Source organism: Pistacia vera, unplaced genomic scaffold (genome assembly GCF_008641045.1).
Source record: "Pistacia vera cultivar Batoury unplaced genomic scaffold, PisVer_v2 Contig40, whole genome shotgun sequence".
NCBI lineage: Eukaryota > Viridiplantae > Streptophyta > Magnoliopsida > Sapindales > Anacardiaceae > Pistacia > Pistacia vera.
The window spans coordinates 2590701-2612077 of NW_022196224.1; the positions used below are offsets into that span (position 1 = coordinate 2590701).

The 21377-nt window shown below is 32.8% G+C and overlaps 1 protein-coding gene across 1 annotated transcript; it reads right to left on the reverse strand.

Annotated features, from left to right (window-relative positions):
- Nucleotides 1–5434: 5434 nt before the first annotated feature.
- LOC116141524 (protein TONSOKU) lies at nt 5435–20536 on the reverse strand. Its single transcript, XM_031427028.1, is given in 20 exon segments — nt 5435–6171; nt 6268–6385; nt 6530–6703; nt 6807–6927; nt 7027–7093; nt 7181–7285; nt 7583–7694; nt 8159–8271; nt 8494–8614; nt 8765–8865; nt 9370–9486; nt 10473–10601; nt 10949–10964; nt 11142–11350; nt 11581–12062; nt 12356–12454; nt 13473–13564; nt 13842–14018; nt 15259–16056; nt 20159–20536. Coding segments are annotated over 20 exon segments (3981 nt in total). The 5' UTR covers nt 20432–20536; the 3' UTR covers nt 5435–5614.
- Between the last annotated feature and the right edge of the window lie 841 nt (nt 20537–21377).

Here is a 21377-nt window from a genome sequence, read left to right on the forward strand (position 1 = left end):
TAATTATCTCTAATTATTTAATTAACTGTCTCAGAGTAATCGAGTGGTTCGATAGGAATAGTCATTGTAGCTCTTACCAATAGTAGTTTTAGGATTTCGATAGATTAATTAAAGTGTGCTTAAATTTATTCGAACCTTCTTGGTAAAAAAAAACAAAAATTTAAAAAAACCTATCTACTAGTTTATTATAAGCGATATGGAGCTTGTAAGTTTTGTTTTGTTTTCAAAGAAATATTCTAAATATATCTTTATATTAAAAAAAGAAATAGACTCTTTAAAACGTTTTCATTATTAAAATTAATTATGTAACACTTTTTTCTTCTTAAAAAAAGTCTTCCTTAAGATCTCATTAGAAGATTTTTTTTTTGAAATTTTTTTGTCAATTCGGATAGGTTGAGATTTTATGATCAAGTCAAATTTAGAACAATTAAAGTCTTGAAAATCAATTAAAATTGTGGACTCGTTGATTAAAGTTTTTTTCTGGATTATCACGTGAAGAGATGTTAGTTGTCTGTCAATTGAAACATTATCATAAATTATCTAACCTTAATTAACCTTATAATTAAGTAATTAATTAATTATCTATTTCTAGCGTGGTCAACATAATATCATTTTTTTTCTAGTATTCCATGTGATAATCCAGAAATTGTACGATTGAATTAGCACATCAGGGGCCCCTTTTGTTTGAATTTTGATTATTTTATCTTAAATTTAATTAGGTTCTTCATCTTTGACCAGAATTGTACTATTCTAAATTATATTTTTTCTAAGAATTATAATTCAATTTTGTTCCCTGTTTTATGGAAAAAGCTAAATATAAAGAACCCAAAAGTTTGCCAATCGATTGAAAAATAGGCATTACAATGATGAGCCATGCACTAGAAAGTGGGTTTAAAATTGTTTAATCAAACAGTTAATTAATTAGTTTTTATAAATATTTGATTAATTGGAGTAAAATATGTTACAGAAATTTTATGATTAATCATAAGTTTAGAAACCTAAGACGCTTACTTTAGTCACGTTTGTCGAATAAAGGACCAACCCTAGTTATGCTTTAGCTAATTTCATTTTTTCCTTTTCTAATAATCTAGAAGTTCCTCATCCTAGCATAGGTAAATTGTCCTTGGAAATTAGTCGTTCTTACAACAAATCTTCGTCATACGCCGTTGAATTTGTGAGTTGGAAATTTGTTGTAGTTTGAATTAAAAATTGAATTCTTCCCAAGACTTTTCTGTAAAAACTAATAACCAGTAATCTTATAATCTTTGGAAAGAAGGAACTCGAATTTTAGATCTTATGAGAACACACCATATACCTAACCTCTCGACTAACTTTCATCGAAACTGATGGCAATCATTCATTGATTTACTTTACAATGTTTGAAAAAAACGAGAAATATCAAGAAGAACTCTAATCTAAAATCCGAGCATAAATCATAACCATTCAACTAAACTAGGGTTAGGGTAATTTAATAAAAATGTATAAATTTTTTTATAACTTGAAGGGGTTCTGTTCATGATGAAGAAGTCTGGGTTATGCCAAATCCACTGCCCTAATTAAAGATAGATTCATGAAATGACACAGTTCGAAAGCTATTTGTTTTAAGTAAATGAATGATGGTTATTATGGGTATTCGGTTCCGGGTACCTTACATTTTTTGAAGGAATCGGAACCGAAACCGACGGTTTCTTGAAATTTGGAATCAGAACCAGAACCGACGGTTCCGGTTCCTAGGTACCTAGAACTAGAACCAGTAACAAAAGTTCTGGTTTTGGTTTTGGATACCCTATAAAATTCAATGACCCTCCAAAAGTTTTTAAAATGGCAAAAAAAACCTTAAAAACTTACAAATACCCCCCCTCCCCCCAGCACTTGTTAACAAAAATAAAATTATAAATTATAAATTCAACATTACAAACTTCATTACTTTGTAAAGGTAGATTCTCAAAAGTCAAACCAACTTACTTTAAATGTTATGAAATATAAATATAAATATATTCACATTACTTTTTCTACAAAAGTTTTTATTAACCCCTTTACTCTTTAATTTTATTTTATATTAGTCTCGGTTTTCGATTCCTATTCTTAACTATAGGAACCGGAACCGGAATCGCACAATAACTATTCCAAAAATTTGGAACCGGAACCTACTCGTTAACGACCGGTTCTAGGTAAGAACCGGAACCAAACCCCGGGTACCTGCCGATTTTGGTTCCAACCGGTTTTTTTAAACACCCCTAATGGTTATCCATGATTTATTAATTTTATATTTGAGGGTCCTTAATTCATAGTTTAATTAATATAAATATGTTTAAGATTAATCTAGGTTTTATATAGTATATGATTAATATATATTAATTTCCCTAATAAATTAATTCTTCATCTGTCATATCTAGTTTGTTCATTTATTATGAACTATCCAAGAAAAAAGATTTAATTAAAGATTAATGCAAAAATTATAATCATCTTTTAACGGTCACCTTTAATATTATTAATATTTATGTTTCTGTTTTTATTTTTGATTCTATTAATTACTATTTTTCTAATTTTTTTTTTTGTTTAAATCAAATGTAATTAATACAAATTATATCGTATATAGCTTATATATTAAAATACCCTTCTTACAAACTTGGTCACAAATATATTTACCTTATTTATTTATTTATTTTTTTGGATGAGTAATATTATATACCTCAAGTTTATATCTCAAAATTTTTAATAAAATTTAAAATGCTTTAACGAATTTTAGGGAAGATTTACGATGATCTCCGAAGCTTCAAAAATATTTCTATCTATTTTTCCGTAAATGAAGGTTTCTCATATAAATTAACAAATATTTTAATTAAATATTGATTATAATTATTTAAATAACATATAAATATAGTAAAAGAATGTTATTAAAATATTAAAAATAAATAAATCAAATATTGATTGTGCACATGTGAAAGTCCATGATGTATTTTTAATGGGGTTTGATTTAATAATTAACTGTAATGTAAATAAGATTACCCAAATAATTTCTAAAAATTTATAACCTTTTAGCTTAGTAATTAAATTAACCCTTGTATATGACACCTCATTTTTTCAATCAATTATTTGAATGATGGTTCATTTCATTGTACACAAAAAAAATAATTAATTAATAAATAAAGCACATTATAATGTACAATAAAATGCTAATGCTATACACCTTGTGTCATTACCTTATACTAATTAACCCATAATTCTACCATTAATTGATCATTAGACATTATTACAACTTTATTAACCACCATTAGATCAAATGAATCTCCATCATTTAATTAGAATAGAGGAATGATTATTTACCTCATCTAAAATTATGTTAACCAAAATTACGCGGATAAAAAAGATCGAATTTTTCTCTTTCACTAATTTGTAAAATTTTGAATGATTAAAAATGATATTTCATTTATCAAATCAATTATTAAAAATAATTATACCATTTTATGTGGATGAAAAAATATTTACAAGTATGATTTGGAATATGATATAATCATGGTATATACACTTTGTGACATTATTATTTACTAAGCAATAAGCTCAAAAGAATTGAATGGTATAATTGTAAATATAATTATAGCTTAATTTCCACCGCATGAAATGAATTATCATATAGAAAAAAAAAAAGCATCAATTAATTATTTTGAGTTTTTAAAGTTGTAAAAATTGTCAACTCAATTATGATGTATGATGATTCATCTTATGAGAAAAAAAAAAAATTAGAAATTTAAAATAAATAATTTAAAAAAAAAGAAGAAAAAAGAAAAGGGAAAAGGGTAAATATGCACGATGTGAAATTATTATGTTGGGAAATTATTTTACCATCAAAAGGCAGTGAATATGTGTGGAGAATTATTCCATTTTGGCGGAAAAAAATTATTGGCATTATTATATATATATTTTTTTGGGGTTATATAAAAGAATTGGATTATAATTTTTATATGAAAGAAATAAAAAATGAGTATTAAGTCAGTTGTTATAATCAAATAAATTAGATATTTTATTCCAAATTCAATTGTGAATATTGCAAATAAAATATAATAGAGTTGATAATATTAATTATTAATCCCCTAACGTAAATTGAAATAAGAAAATTCCTTGAGGTTTTGGAAATAATAGAAATACACATATCGTTAAGTTTAAATATAAAATAAACGATAAAAGGGTAATTTGATAATATTATCAACTCATTTATAAATTTTACTAGTTTATTAACGACATGTAGCATATGATCACTTGAATTATATTGAAAATGCTTCATTGATGCCCTCATTTTTTTATTTGTAAATTATATCATATGAAGGATTAATTCATATATAGCTAAACTTTTATGTTATTTTTTCAGTCAAAATCCCCTTAACAAGCTTTAATATTTTTCATTATTTCTTTAATTTTAATAAAAATAATTTCATTATCCTCCTATCACTAGGTTTGACTAAAATATATTAAAATTAATCCTTTTTTTTTTTTGATAATATAGTACTTGACAATAACATCAGGTATTTTTATTAATACTTTAGGCGGAGGAGAGCTACCACCAAGTTTAATGATGAGATGAAGATATCCCTCTAGATTTTGCCCTAAAATTGAGGGCAAGATTTATATTTATTGGAATAAAAAATGACAATATTATATTGACTCAGTGACTCATCAAACACGTCTCTTGTTTAATGGCAACAATGGCTATGTTTAATTAAACTATTTGAGTGTAAAAAGTGCCCACTAATAAGTTGATTGTTAGATGTCTAACGGGGATTATTAGATTACATTAAATTAATCATATATTATATATATATATATATGGATCACATTATCTAATACTCAATTTGACTAAAATTTATGGCTAATCATTCAAATTATACCCAAAAGATAAGTGTACATACATTATGTGTAAATTGTTTTTAAGTAACCGAATGATTTGATAAAGACTCCTACGTGTATTATTCAAAAAGTTTTGAATTCAAGTTCCTTTTTGGTTGTTAATAAAAATAACTACTAAAACTCTTATCCGATCAATAATTCGAAGGTCCTGAAGATTAATTGAAATACGTGTAAATTATAACTTGAATACTCTGATCATCAAGAAAATATATATATACATTTATGTGGGTCTATAAAAGGTATTTATAATTGAGAATATCACGTTATCTGTAGTGAACTTATCTAATAGAAATTACACAAGAAACTAGTCGACTACCACTTGTGTGATTAATTTTAAAAACTCAATAGTCTAAAGAATCAAATGGTATTTTATTCCTCTAATAATAGTTTTGAATTGGTAGGATGCATGCACTTAATTTCTAGTATAAGATAGAGGTAAGATTCATTGTTCATAAATAATGCTTAAATAAACTATTAACAAAAGAGATCATTTTTTTTTTTTTTTGTGCCAAGTATCTATACATGTCCTATGTAATACTATACAAATTGCTAGTCAAACAATCAGAGTAAAATATGATGAAAACATGGCTAAGAGGTATTACCAGTCATCGCGGTTCCACGGCAATGCTGATTGAATAATAATATGCTATAATCCTGTTACTAATTGCAGTTGCAAAATTAGCTTAAAAGAAGAAAGATTCTGGTAGCAATCTTAAGTCAATTCCTTTCTGCAGCAGGGTTTTACTCTGCAGCACTTGTTTTCTTCGACTGATAAATGGATTGTCTGATTCTTAATGTGCTTCCAGGCATTTGCAACTCCTAATCTAGATGACCAAGCGGAATATAATGTTTCAGCAGCTTGTGTTGAGAAACCGTTGTTGCTGAGATCCAACTGCTGCAACTGCTTTGCCATGCTAATTGCGGTTGAGAGCTCTTGAACGAATTGACACTCCAGAGATGAATTCTTTTGACATGGGCTTGTGCAACTGTCATCAAATGCAGATGCAGCATTTTCTACTCTGTTCTGATCGTCCAAGTCTTCACTATCAGCAACTTCAAGGTTATTGTAGTCGGTGTTCATTTGACATGAACCCTGTATATCAGGGTCGGCTTCCATGGACACGCACCTCTTGACTGAAAGTTCAGATGTATTGAGTTTGGGCTGTAAAACTTCTGGGTTCAAATTCTCTGTCGAGTCATATCGTAGAGCTAATTGTTTATCCAGTTCGGCATTATCAGCAAGATTGAGCTCCTCTACAGTGACATTCTCTGCATGAAATAATAAAATCAATAGTAACAATAATAATAATAAATAAAAAAGCTAGTTTGAGGATGGGAAACAAAATTAGGTTCTATGGTTCAGACCTGCTAGTGCCTGGATTAGTTGAAGAACTCCAGCAAGCCCCAGCTGACACTTGTTTAGTACCAAAACTTTTAGACAACATTGAGGATTCATAATCAGTGATGCTAATGCACGGCCACCCTGTTTGTATAATTGTTTGTGTTAAGAAAATAAGGGAAATGTTCAAGGAATAACAAGAAATTACGAATTAAATTTCCAGTGAGACAAATACATTTGTAAAAAAATACGTGTAACCATTGGCAAAAAAATTGATAAATAACAAACCTCTTGCATAATAGGATTTCCTCCCAGGTTTAGTTCAAGAATGCTATGTACTAGACCAACATCGACATTAAGTTTGTGAATGAAAATTGATGTTATTCCACAGTATGACAAGTCAAGTTTCAAAGATTCTTGAGCCCCACTGATCAATGACTCGGTTAATTGTAGTGCATCATCCTGCATATAACATCAAGATCCAGTCAAATGAGGGGTTGAAACTTGCTTATGGTACATTCAAAGTTCCAAAAATAAGTAGGAAACATAAGCTGACAGTACTTACAGTTCCTACGCCAGTGCTCCTAAGCATAAGATTTGTCAAACATGCGGTACTAGCAAGTTGGCAAAGGCTATTGACAACAGGCTTGCTGAGCTTCAAACCATTTAGATTCAGCTCCGAAAAACTACACAGTCAAATACTTAAATTTAGCGTATATGACTAATGGATGCATTAAGTTCAAAAACATTTAAAGGAAAACAAGAATTTAGTTCTACATTCAAACCTTTTCAAAAGAGCAAGTTTGGACAATAAATTAATGATAGCATTCCCAGTTACAGGGTGGTTGTTTCCTGTCAAAGAAGTGAGACTTAGAGAACTTTATATGCAACAAAAAGCAATACACTGGCCATCGTTATTAACCTATTTGGTAAGTGTACCTATACAGAGCTGGGCGAGTATAGATTCAGCACTGAGTGCATCAGCAACCTTTTGGATTGTTCTAGATGTGATAGAACAGTGTTCTATATTCAGGCTGTACAGGGCTAGAAAACAAGAGCATCTATTAGCAGAAGAAATAAGGAGATCAATGGAGTACAAGAACCCACATCAAGCATAAATGCCAGATAAATGGATTGAAATTGGACTAATTCAACTCTACAAAAATTTAATCCTAACTACTTAGTGCATAATGGTAACGGATCCCAAAAAAAAAAAATATGGAAGAAAGAAAAGAAAAAGAAAAATATAATGACAACCATTTGATGCAGGCAAGAACCAACGTAAACTTTGACCCAAGAAAGAAAAAAACTGAATTAACTGAGAAGTGGAAAATCATTCACCTTTGCAATTTTCCAAGATTGTTGAAAGGTAAGATCCACATGCATCAGTAAGGCGATTTCCAGAGAGATTAAGCACTCCCAGTCGGGTGAATAGCACAGGACATTCACAAATCTGATGATTTGCAATAAGACAAGCATATTAAGAAGTCAAATGAAGGTATTGTTCACTGCATGTTGATAATAAAGAAGGAAAAAAGTACTAAAAGCATAGAATCAGCATCTCTGAAGGATTTAAGGGTTGTAAGAAGAATAATTGCATTTGTATAGAATTCCAGTCTTCAATGCCCAGTGGTTCAATGGTATCTAAGCCGAGTCCAATAGCAGGAAAGTGCAAAGACAAGTCAAATAAAGTTATTTCCCTCAATCAAGCAATAGAATCTGTAGAGCATGTAAAAGGAGATAAAGGTACAATGGGAGGTCAAATCATGATTTAAATCTTCAAAAGAATATGGAGTTTGAATGATTCAATGTATTAAGGACACTGAACCTTTAAATCAATCAGTAGAAGACAGGCCTAAGGAAATTGTGAGTCTTTTGCAGATGCAGAAATAAAGATGTCGGGACAGGATTACAAACCTGAAATAAAGCTGTTGGACCAAAACGATTGCAATGCAAATCTAAAGTTAAGTCGCCGTATTTTTGGCCAGAAGATGAGAAAAATTGTTGAAGTTTCTCCATTGTTCCGTTTCCTAGAAGAAATACAAACCAATAGGTGGCTAATGTCAGCCAATTAGATTGCACAGTGGAGTAGTATTCATATCTTGAGAAATAAAGTGACAGGAACTCAAGATATAGTTAAGTCTAAGAATGTCAATAAAGGTGAGCACACAATATGCAGTTCATAAACCAATATGCAGTTCATAAACAACTCTAAGGGAATGAACAATGGACTAGAAACCAGATAGTGTCACCTAACAAATTGTGAGAAAGGTCTAGCATGGCAACAGCTTTGTGGGTGTGCAGGGCATTCAACAATGGAGTTATTGAGATGTCTTGCAATTCACATTCAGACACTATGACTTCATCCTCTACCTGTTAAACAGATTAACAGAAAAATACATGAAACAATTTGAACCTCAAAGGGGGAGAATCTAATAACTTGGCCAGCAAAAATTTGTACAACAGGGAACAAGAGAAGAACATATTTTCACTGACTAGCACCTGTTGGACCTATATTCTTACCTCCGAGATGTATAGTTTTTTAAGCAGCTTCATATTGGGTGCCTCAGATATCTCCTTGCAGCAGTCAATGTACAGCTTCATCAAGCGCTTTTGAACCCACCCTGAAAGATAACAATAAATGGAATATATTACGAATATGTTACCCCTTTAAAGAAATTTAGAAGGGACTGAACCTAGATTCTTACCTCTGAATTGTATAGTCAGTCTCGAATCCTACTAGTTACTGCCAATTGAGATATAACTAACAGCATCTAACCTAGTGAATAAATCTGGGAGGGGTGGGGCTTTAAGTTCAGTTCCTATTAACAGAAGAAATTTAAGCTGAAAGTATTGAATAAAATCAATTCTTAATGGCCCAGCATCTTGATCAATTTCATCAAATTTAGTATAACTTGAAATTATTTAAGCATGTACATCCATACAAGGACAAAACATATTGTTTTTAGCAAAATGATATGGATTGAAAAAAAGTGTTCCCAAATTGCAGTAGTTAAAACATCAAAAATGATTATTATTCATGCCACAGCAGTTAAGAACCTAGAAACAAAGAACAATGGGTTACAACAGCAGACTTCATGCAATAAAAAGGAATTCATAAAGCATACCATCAATAAGGACTTCAACCAAATGTTTTCCCAGATGATCCTTGAGAGTTTCAAATGCTTCCAAGGATTCTAGAGCTCTTTCATCACATTTAATATGCTGAATTATGGGCAACAGACCTGGTGAGACAAAATTTGTATATTAGAAGAAATTTAGTTAAATTTAAAGAAAACTTCTGAACAATGAGAAACGCACAAGATATGAAAAATGAAATGAAAATAATAATGAAGCTTGCATCAATCCAAAGACATTTCAGGCCACAAAATTTTTGTTCTTTTGATAAGATGTGCTCACTTTTTGTTTTCCAATTCTAAAAATAGACAAACAAAAGAAGTGCTCCAATTGAAAAAAATGATTTTGGAAACACTAAAGTATCATTTTCTCAAAAATTAATATTAAACAAAGAAATAATTCAAGATATTTTCACTGTTTTTAAGAACAAGATTTAGAAAAGAAACAAACCTACTTTCCTAAAATATTAATACATGACACACTTCCATTTTTTTTGTTGTTAAAATATTATTTCTGAAATATATAAGGCACATTTATATATCTTGTAAATACAAAAATCAATCTCTTATTTCTAGTTTATAAAGTAGTTTTTCTGAGCAATACACGTAAGTTTCCCAACAAAATGTAATCTGAAAGTGCAGCCATGGTGGTAGCCCACACTTAACACATATAAAGCTGAACTGTGTGTGAAACATGAAAATTATATGTAATCCACAGTCAGACAGCGGTGTTTGATACTTTAGACATCCTCAACCAGAAATGAGCCTTCATTGTCAAGGCCATTTTATGACATTTATTTGACAACTTAAATGTTATTATACACATGATGATAATGTTTATTAGAACACTACAGTACCTGTGTCATGCACTTGTTTAGCTGATAACAAAACCACGTCACAATTAAGAATTAAGAAGTTACAAAGCAACCATTCTCGATTTAAAATTTTAATCCATAGAAATTTTAATGTACTGTTACACATTCAGTAGCAACTAATTCCTTCATCAACTTAAATTAGGTATATTTCTAGCTAGGTAGTTCATATATGACCTGATTTTGATCACCAGCATAAAGGATTTGGTTGTAGATTCCTACCTTTAGATCTCTTCTCTATAGGGAGTTGCAGATAGTATAAGCATGCCAGTTCAACCTTCAATTACTCAAAGTTAAAGTTGTCACCATCAATTAATGAACGAGCTTCCAAATGTATCAAATCATTGTCAACTTTGAATGTTATACATTGCTGCAATCAGTGCAACAGATCATGGGTTAGTAAAACATGACAACAATAACCATATGATACAAATGAGGTAAAATGATGGAGTATGTACACCATTCTTGTTGATACATGCACAGCATATCATGATATGAGCTAATAAGCATTCATTTAAGAAAATCAAATAAGAAAGTACTGATAAACCCTTAATGGCAACAGCATCAAGATCAGGCCCAAAGAAATATCAGATCAACTGACTTGAGAGAGAGTGGATCCCGATGCATGGCTGGATTTTATTTCTGAAGATAAATCAATGGGTCTACCAAAGGCACCCAGTCAATGATGGATGATATACTTTTTAAGCATGATGAAACAGCAAAATGGAGCCATCCACAAGGAATACTTCCTACTCATCATTTTCTATAATGGCAATGACAACAATGCAGTGCAACCATAAATGGTATGTGAGTACCCATCTACTCTAGCAAGAGATAAATAACACTCACATCATTATCATCATCAGGATTATGCAACTTGGAGTTAGATGGCCTGTGTTTATGCAGTATGTTCCTTGAGACATCAATATCATCTTTGGAAACACTAGTAGCAAAATTAGACTCGGAAGGAACTTCTGCGGAGCATCTAATGGCATTTGCATTTGGAGTGGCTGGTTTAGGACTCATATATTTGTACGAACATGTGCTTTCTTCAACATTAATACAATTGCCAGAATTGTTAGCACATTTGGAAGTCGCTGCTGTGACATCCTGCTCAAACAAAGTGGATTAAGCAATTGGCCACCAACTTCAGAATGAAAGCATTATACTTCAAGGATTGACAAAACTGCTAGCGTACCTGAAATATACAAGGACTACCTGGACCACTTTTATTCTTGACTGCAACCAGGCAAAGAAAACACCTATCACAACTAAGTTTTAATAGTAATGACAATGTAAGATCAAATCAATAATGGTTAAGAAAACTCACTTTCATCAGAAGTAGCAATATCTTCAACTAGATTCTTGTGAAATCTTCCTTTCATGCATTCTACATCATCATGCATTTCACCTTCATCATCTGAAAGAACTACCCGAACACGTTTCCGACCAACACCTGTCTGCTGACTATCAGTTAATTTAGACAAACTTTTTGGAGAGGCTTCAGTTGGCTTTTTAGTAACATTCTGTTTCTGAACATAAGCTGTTCTCATTTTGGCTGACCTTTTGCTGGACTGAAGAATTGAAATTAGAGGTACATCATCTTTAAACTCTTCTACACCAGCTAAAGATTTTGATTGACCAGAACCAGCTTTACTCATCTTTGGAGAGCAACTTGCAGAAGACCTACCATCCGACAAGTGATCATTCCCTTCTGTGTCAGTCTCAGAGCAGATATCCCCTGCCACTTCTTGTGCTTCAAGATTTGTGGTTTCTGAATCTTTCAGCTTATCAATTGCAAGCTGCAACCTCCTATAGAAAAGAACTTTCTTTAGGCAAATATTGAAATTTTTTGTCAAGAATATAATCCAAAATTCCAAAAGTAGTGAAATTTATATGTTACAGAATTCAAGTTAAAGTATCACAAAATATAATTATTAAGGTTTTGGCTTTCATCTTTAAGACTTCACATCTTAATCACAGTCAGACAGAGAACTGAGCCTTAAACGGTGTAATAGGTGACTAATAGCCCCTCTGGAATGCAAAATCTCTTCTCACCATCCTCCATAGTGCATGAGACAAAATACCGCATTAAACACATTTACCTGGCCTCTTCAACATTGTCAAATCTTATCATGTGACTATAGTGCATATTCTCTAGTGCAGAAAGTTGAACAGAAGGAAGATTAGCTTCAACAGCAATCCTGCAATACCAAATAATTACAATTTCAAATAAGTTGAGATCAATATAAGCTAAAAAGGGTGCATTTTCAAGCAAGTACAAGGAAAAATGACATTACAATTTGCCTTAGATAATTCATACTGGCTCAATGGAAACAAATGATCTAACATTTTTTCATTTCTCATTTTCTTTTCTTGGCTGAAAATTCTTGCAATAAGAGACATGGTACACAACGTCTATCTTAAAAGATGTTAAAATTCCAGACTAAATCTGCTCAATATAGTAATCTGAAAGTAATGGCAAAACCTGCTATAAGAAAATAATGATGATGATTAAATTAGTTGCAATAGTAATGAAAACATATATACACACACCAAAAAAAAAAAAAAAAAAAAACCATGATTTTCCCAGTTTAAAGTATCAACTTATTGAGTAAACTGACCAAGGTGAAGTGGATGCTTGGTTATGCATGTTATGTGGCTTATTTCTAGCAAAATGTAGATTGAGTCTGGTTTCTTAGAAAGCCAGAACAGCAATGGTCTTTAGACAAACTATCAAAATCTATCAACTTTTGAGTAAATTGTCGAGGTGAACTGCATCCTTGGCTAAGAACTTTAATTTTATGCAATCTCTATGGCTAGCAAAAAGCAGATTGAATCTGGTTTCTTAAAATAAAACATGTGGCAGTGTTTAGAAAAACTGCATAATTAAGTGGTCAAACTATCATTGAGCACTACCATAGGAAACCATGGATTTGGTACACCACTGTAGTTTGTTTTATTACATTTTGTAGTAACTAATATGGTCTTCTTATATATCCAAAGAGCAGTAAAATGTATGCAATGCATATTAAACCCATATTAGTTATTAAAGAGGATGTATTTCTTTGCAACATATCTAGTTCATCTATGAGAAATGTTCAGCTTGTGATGAAGTAATTCCCTCTTCCAAGAACTTATGCAACTTAAGAAGCCATTACAGGTTCCAACTCCCAGGAAAATTCTAGTTCACTAGAAAAATCAAGAATGCAAATAAATTACCTATAGCCTTCTTCAAAAGCATCAAGTGCTCCTGCCCAATCACCATCACAGTCCAAAACATCACCGATGTTAATTTTTGCCAATGCTTGACCCTGAAATAAATAGCTTTTTAAGGTTAGTATTTGACCAACCACCAAAAGTACAGCATATCAATGAACATAACTGCCAATATGATATCCACATTCTCTGGACAGTAATACCATCCAGAACCTGAAAACTCCAGCTGAGAAAGTATGTTGATTGTCAAGGACTCAAGGTCACCAATATATACACATATAAGACGGATTCTAATTTCAGGGTTATGCTATCCCTCTATTGAAATCAACAGAATATGTAAATAGTAGATCATACTGCTACCACCAAACTTACCTCCATATTGCCAATTGACTTGTATATTTCCCAACTCTTTGTGTACCATTTAATGGCTTTCTTGAATTTTCTGAGCTTATGGTATGATTCTCCAATAACTAAAAAAGAATCACTAAGCTTTTCCTTGTCACAAAGTTCGCTTGCTATTCTTTTCTTCCTTTTTGCAAACTCACGATGCTAAACAAACAGTTTTTACAGAAGACACAAAAAGGATATAAATTAGATAGGACAAAAATAAACTAATTGCCAGCTGCATCAATTCCTTCTTAAGACCTCTAAAATGTGCAAAACAACCCATACATACAGCTTAAATGTAGAGGCAGGAAACAAATGCATGTATAGCTAGCCTATGAGCATATTTAGCATTCTGCATCTTAAATTTAAGATATGAATCAAAAGCCATATTACATATAAACTTCAAAAGGAGTGCAGTAAACATAGAACAAATTCCAACAATCTGCTCTGCAAAAACAAGAGCTTCCATGGAAAACATATATAAACTAATTTATAAAAAAATGGATTTCATTCAATGTGGTCCTCATTCCAAGTAACTAAGTTTGTTTATGAGATTCTTTCTTTTGATTTTAGGGGGGATGAGAAATCTAGTAAAATCAGGAAATGCTAAACATGGGTTGCAGCTGTGGTGAATGCTTTTTATTTGGGATTCAGTTTAGTCATTATGCTACACTAGGTCTTTCTATTTTAAAATAATTTATTAGTCAAATATTTACAAATTATTTAGCGTCAATATAGAATTTCCTAGTCTTGTTAGAATAAGAATAGTGGTAGCCTATATATGTCTATTAATTCATATAAGAGAAAAAAATACATTCAGCTTTAAGCGCTTTCTAAGAGTTGTAATTGCTTTAGAAACATAGGTGGGGTGGTCTAAAGTTTTGACTTCTCTTCACCAGTGATACAGTAAATCTTGTAAACCATATTTTCTTTGGTGCCTCAAACATAGTAGACTAACATATATTAACCAGTAGAAAGTTCTAAACTCCCATTCTCACAATCACCTTCTGTCACCATGAATTACCATTCTCTGTTTTCTACATTAAAATTAGACATGATAGCATGACCCATGACAATGAAGCAAAGTTCAAAATGGCATGAAGGCGTCCGACTACAAAACAGCAGAATCATGAATTACTCTTGACATGCTAATCAAGAAAGGTTCAAAGGAAACAGCTTTAAAAAAAATAAGAAGGAAAAGACAATGAAAATTTACCAAAATTAGCATGAATGAAAAAGCATATCCAACTGATTTGTTTCTTCTAATGGATCAGCAGTGACTACATCCAATTTATATACAATATTTAAAGGATTTTTGACAACTATTTCATATGATGAATAGCAATTAATGATCAAGAAGATTGAAAGAGCAGTGATAGTGTGTGATCTACAGAAAGCAAACCTTCAGCCAAGCAAAGATCATGCTTGATTTCTCAATGAGACGGTCAACGGATGCATTCTGCTGCAGCAGACACTTCCGTTCACCTGATGTGCCTTCTGCACTGACCATATTTCTTGTTAGCTTCTTCAGATTTTGCTCTTCATTCTTCAATTCATCCATCACTTTCATGGCTTTCTTTACAGTTTCAATATTTTGATCAATTTGGCTAACCAAAGAATCTTCATCTTCCATGGATTTTGCCAGATTAAGTGCCTTATGGTAACAAAGAATGGCCTCCTCATACTTTTGAACCCTGTAATGCAGCTCACCAAGATTAATATACCCTTTTGCCTCCCCTTGGCAGTGTCCAATTCTCTTACAAATTATGATGTCCTTCTCAATGTGTTCCCGAGATTTATCCCACATTCTCAGCTCCATATAAACATTTCCAAGGTTGTGATGAATCCTTCTTCTGCCATCATCATCTTCACTCACCTCTTCTTCATCGCAGATCTCTAATCCTCTGGTAAGGAATTTCTTGGCTGATTCCAAATTATCAAGGTCCATTTCAAGCATTCCAATATTGTTATGTGCATCAATATTTTCTTTAAGGAAAGAAGATCTATTACTTGGTGGGCTCTCCTTTAGAGTCTGAGCCAACTTCATTGCAGACTTGAAGTACTTTTTGGCATTGCGAACTGAGTAGTGATCATCTTCAGATCTTAAAAACATTTCATGGTATGTACGACCAAGTTGCGTGCTAGCTCTTTGCTGCTCAACGAGATCACCCGTATCCTTGGCAAGCTCCAAGTGCTTTTTCTATAAACCACAAAAACAATCAAAAACTACATATAAGACTTTTCTCAATTACAAGGTCCACATTACACTAAACCCTCCAAATCCTGATTATACAAAGCTTGAATTGAACACCAAATGGTAAAAGATAAGCATATGAAAATCACAGACTTAACTACAAATGTTCGGTATCAATAAAAAAATAAAAATAAAACAAGAAATCTATATAATACAGGTCTGTGTTGTACTGAATGATGTGAAACTTGGACAAAAATACAGAATATAAATCTACTAACATAAATAATAATAGTCTATTTCTTGCAAAATATGACAAATACTATGTTTAATCCTTCACCGACTAAATGTGCCAATACAATCAGAATCTCAACATTTCGAACTCAACCGACATACTCTGAGCAACCAAACAGCATCAAAACAAACGACTAAGCTACTACCTGATAAATCAAGGCGTCCTTGAAGTACTCGAGGCGTAAATATACTTCACCGAGAGACTGACACGTGGGCAACAACTGCTTTTCGGGCAAGTACTTGATCGAAACTTCGTAGTCGATACGAAACCACTTGAGAGCCTCCACGTACTCTCCTCTAGTCTTTAGACAAACTATCAAAATCTATCAACTTTTGAGTAAATTGTCGAGGTGAACTGCATCCTTGGCTAAGAACTTTAATTTTATGCAATCTCTATGGCTAGCAAAAAGCAGATTGAATCTGGTTTCTTAAAATAAAACATGTGGCAGTGTTTAGAAAAACTGCATAATTAAGTGGTCAAACTATCATTGGGCACTACCATAGGAAACCATGGATTTGGTACACCACTGTAGTTTGTTTTATTACATTTTGTAGTAATTAATATGGTCTTCTTATATATCCAAAGAGCGGTAAAATGTATGCAATGCATATTAAACCCATATTAGTTATTAAAAAGAATGTATTTCTTTGCAACATATCTAGTTCATCTATGAGAAATGTTCAGCTTGTGATGAAGTAATTCCCTCTTCCAAGAACTTATGCAACTTAAGAAGCCATTACAGGTTCCAACTCCCAGGAAAATTCTAGTTCACTAGAAAAATCAAGAATGCAAATAAATTACCTATAGCCTTCTTCAAAAGCATCAAGTGCTCCTGCCCAATCACCATCACAGTCCAAAACATCACCGATGTTAATCTTTGCCAATGCTTGACCCTGAAATAAATAGCCTTTTAAGGTTAGTATTTGACCAACCACCAAAAGTACAGCATATCCATGAACATAACTGCCAATATGATATCCACATTCTCTGGACAGTAATACCATCCAGAACCTGAAAACTCCAGCTGAGAAAGTATGTTGATTGTCAAGGACTCAAGGTCACCAATATATACACATATAAGACGGATTCTAATTTCAGGGTTATGCTATCCCTCTATTGAAATCAACAGAATATGTAAATAGTAGATCATACTGCTACCACCAAACTTACCTCCATATTGCCAATTGACTTGTATATTTCCCAACTCTTTGTGTACCATTTAATGGCTTTCTTGAATTTTCTGAGCTTATGGTATGATTCTCCAATAACTAAAAAAGAATCACTAAGCTTTTCCTTGTCACAAAGTTCGCTTGCTATTCTTTTCTTCCTTTTTGCAAACTCACGATGCTAAACAAAAAGTTGTCACAGAAGACACAAAAAGGATATAAATTAGATAGGACAAAAATAAACTAATTGCCAGCTGCATCAATTCCTTCTGAAGACCTCTAAAATGTGCAAAACAACCCATACATACAGCTTAAATGTAGAGGCAGGAAACAAATGCATGTATAGCTAGCCTATGAGCATATTTAGCATTCTGCATCTTAAATTTAAGATATGAATCAAAAGCCATATTACATATAAACTTCAAAAGGAATGCAGTAAACATAGAACAAATTCCAACAATCTGCTCTGCAAAAACAAGAGCTTCCATGGAAAACATATATAAACTAATTTATAAAAAAATGGATTTCATTCAATGTGGTCCTCATTCCAAGTAACTAAGTTTGTTTATGAGATTCTTTCTTTTGATTTTAGGGGGGATGAGAAATCTAGTAAAATCAGGAAATGCTAAACATGGGTTGCAGCTGTGGTGAATGCTTTTTATTTGGGATTCAGTTTAGTCATTATGCTACACTAGGTCTTTCTATTTTAAAATAATTTATTAGTAAAATATTTACAAATTATTTAGCGTCAATATAGAATTTCCTAGTCTTGTTAGAATAAGAATAGTGGTAGCCTTTATATGTCTATTAATTCATATGAGAGAAAAAAATACATTCAGCTTTAAGCGCTTTCTAAGAGTTGTAATTGCTTTAGAAACATAGGTGGGGTGGTCTAAAGTTTTGACTTCTCTTCACCAGTGATACAGTAAATCTTGTAAACCATATTTTCTTTGGTGCCTCAAACATAGCAGACTAACATATATTAACCAGTAGAAAGTTCTAAACTCCCATTCTCACAATCACCTTCTGTCACCATGAATTACCATTCTCTGTTTTCTACATTAAAATTAGACATGATAGCATGACCCATGACAATGAAGCAAAGTTCAAAATGGCATGAAGGCGTCCGACTACAAAACAGCAGAATCATGAATTACTCTTGACATGCTAATCAAGAAAGGTTCAAAGGAAACAGCTTTAAAAAAAATAAGAAGGAAAAGACAATGAAAATTTACCAAAATTAGCATGAATGAAAAAGCATATCCAACTGATTTGTTTCTTCTAATGGATCAGCAGTGACTACATCCAATTTATATACAATATTTAAAGGATTTTTGACAACTATTTCATATGATGAATAGCAATTAATGATCAAGAAGATTGAAAGAGCAGCGATAGTGTGTGATCTACAGAAAGCAAACCTTCAGCCAAGCAAAGATCATGCTTGATTTCTCAATGAGACGGTCAACGGATGCATTCTGCTGCAGCAGACACTTCCGTTCACCTGATGTGCCTTCTGCACTGACCATATTTCTTGTTAGCTTCTTCAGATTTTGCTCTTCATTCTTCAATTCAGCCATCACTTTCATGGCTTTCTTCACAGTTTCAATATTTTGATCAATTTGGCTAACCAAAGAATCTTCATCTTCCATGGATTTTGCCAGATTAAGTGCCTTATGGTAACAAAGAATGGCCTCCTCATACTTTTGAACCCTGTAATGCAGCTCACCAAGATTAATATACCCTTTTGCCTCCCCTTGGCAGTGTCCAATTCTCTTACAAATTATGATGTCCTTCTCAATGTGTTCCCGAGATTTATCCCACATTCTCAGCTCCATATAAACATTTCCAAGGTTGTGATGAATCCTGCTTCTGCCATCATCATCTTCACTCACCTCTTCTTCATCGCAGATCTCTAATCCTCTGGTAAGGAATTTCTTGGCTGATTCCAAATTATCAAGGTCCATTTCAAGCATTCCAATATTGTTATGTGCATCAATATTTTCTTTAAGGAAAGAAGATCTATTACTTGGTGGGCTCTCCTTTAGAGTCTGAGCCAACTTCATTGCAGACTTGAAGTACTTTTTGGCATTGCGAACTGAGTAGTGATCATCTTCAGATCTTAAAAACATTTCATGGTATGTACGACCAAGTTGCGTGCTAGCTCTTTGCTGCTCAACGAGATCACCCGTATCCTTGGCAAGCTCCAAGTGCTTTTTCTATAAACCACAAAAACAATCAAAAACTACATATAAGACTTTTCTCAATTACAAGGTCCACATTACACTAAACCCTCCAAATCCTGATTATACAAAGCTTGAATTGAACACCAAATGGTAAAAGATAAGCATATGAAAATCACAGACTTAACTACAAATGTTCGGTATCAATAAAAAAATAAAAATAAAACAAGAAATCTATATAATACAGGTCTGTGTTGTACTGAATGATGTGAAACTTGGACAAAAATACAGAATATAAATCTACTAACATAAATAATAATAGTCTATTTCTTGCAAAATATGACAAATACTATGTTTAATCCTTCACCGACTAAATGTGCCAATACAATCAGAATCTCAACATTTCGAACTCAACCGACATACTCTGAGCAACCAAACAGCATCAAAACAAACGACTAAGCTACTACCTGATAAATCAAGGCGTCCTTGAAGTACTCGAGGCGTAAATATACTTCACCGAGAGACTGACACGTGGGCAACAACTGCTTTTCGGGCAAGTACTTGATCGAAACTTCGTAGTCGATACGAAACCACTTGAGAGCCTCCACGTACTCTCCTCTATTCTTCAACATGTCACCTATCACATTCGCCCACCGCGCCTCCTCTTGTCGGTTCCCCTCCGCCTTCGCGCTACGATACGCGCGCTTCGCCGCGTTCAATTGGACCTCCTCTCTGACCATCGCCAATTCGATTCTGATCAGAGATGTGAAAATTTGTATAAATTGAAGAAATCAAAGGGAATTTGCTGTTTGAAATAAAATTTAGGTCTAGGGTTTGGGATTGAAATTTCCTTTTGGTTGAAGAAATGAAAAGGGTTTTGTTTTTTTTTTTTTTAAATAAATTTTAGTGCTAAATATAGGGATTTTCCCGCCAAATAAATAACGAAGCATGATGAAATTTTTATTGGGCCCCACTCGCCAAAGCTCGAAGCCCGGCCCAAGCCCAATAATTTTATCAATTTTTCATTTGTGTTGTACAATTATTATTACGGTCAAGCTAGGAAATAATAACAAAAATCCTCCTAAGTTTTTGGAAATTACAGAAATTTCCCTATTATTAAGTTTTAAGTAGACCTGACAAAAGAGGGCCTGTACCCGCGGGTGAATGGGTACCTGCACCTAACAGGTGGGTATGAGTATCCCTTTGAAATACCCGTTTCAAAGTTACTCGTACTCGGTCCGCCCGTAAAAATTGCGGGTGGGCTGGGTAATACCCGTGAGTATTGCACTTGAATTAAAAAAAAAAATTCAATAATTATAATTCAAAATAAATGAATAATTAATCAAGATTCAAAAGTCAAAACAAATCAACAAACCCTTACTCTCAAACTAAAAAAAAAGGGCGACTCAGTCTCATTCTCTTAAACTCAATTTCAACTCTCTCACGCTCACAGCTCACTCACGCTGACGAATGGCAACTCCCAAACCCAAGCCGACGATGAAACAACAGTAGCTGCAGCTCTCCTCTCACTCTCATTCTGTCTCACTCCGATGCGACTCTCATTCTCTCAAACTCAAACAAAAACAGTAGCTCAATCTCAACTCTCTCACGCTCACTCATGCCGACGACGAAATAGCAGCAGCTCTCCTCTCCTCTCATTTTCTCTCACTCCGACGTTGCCTCACT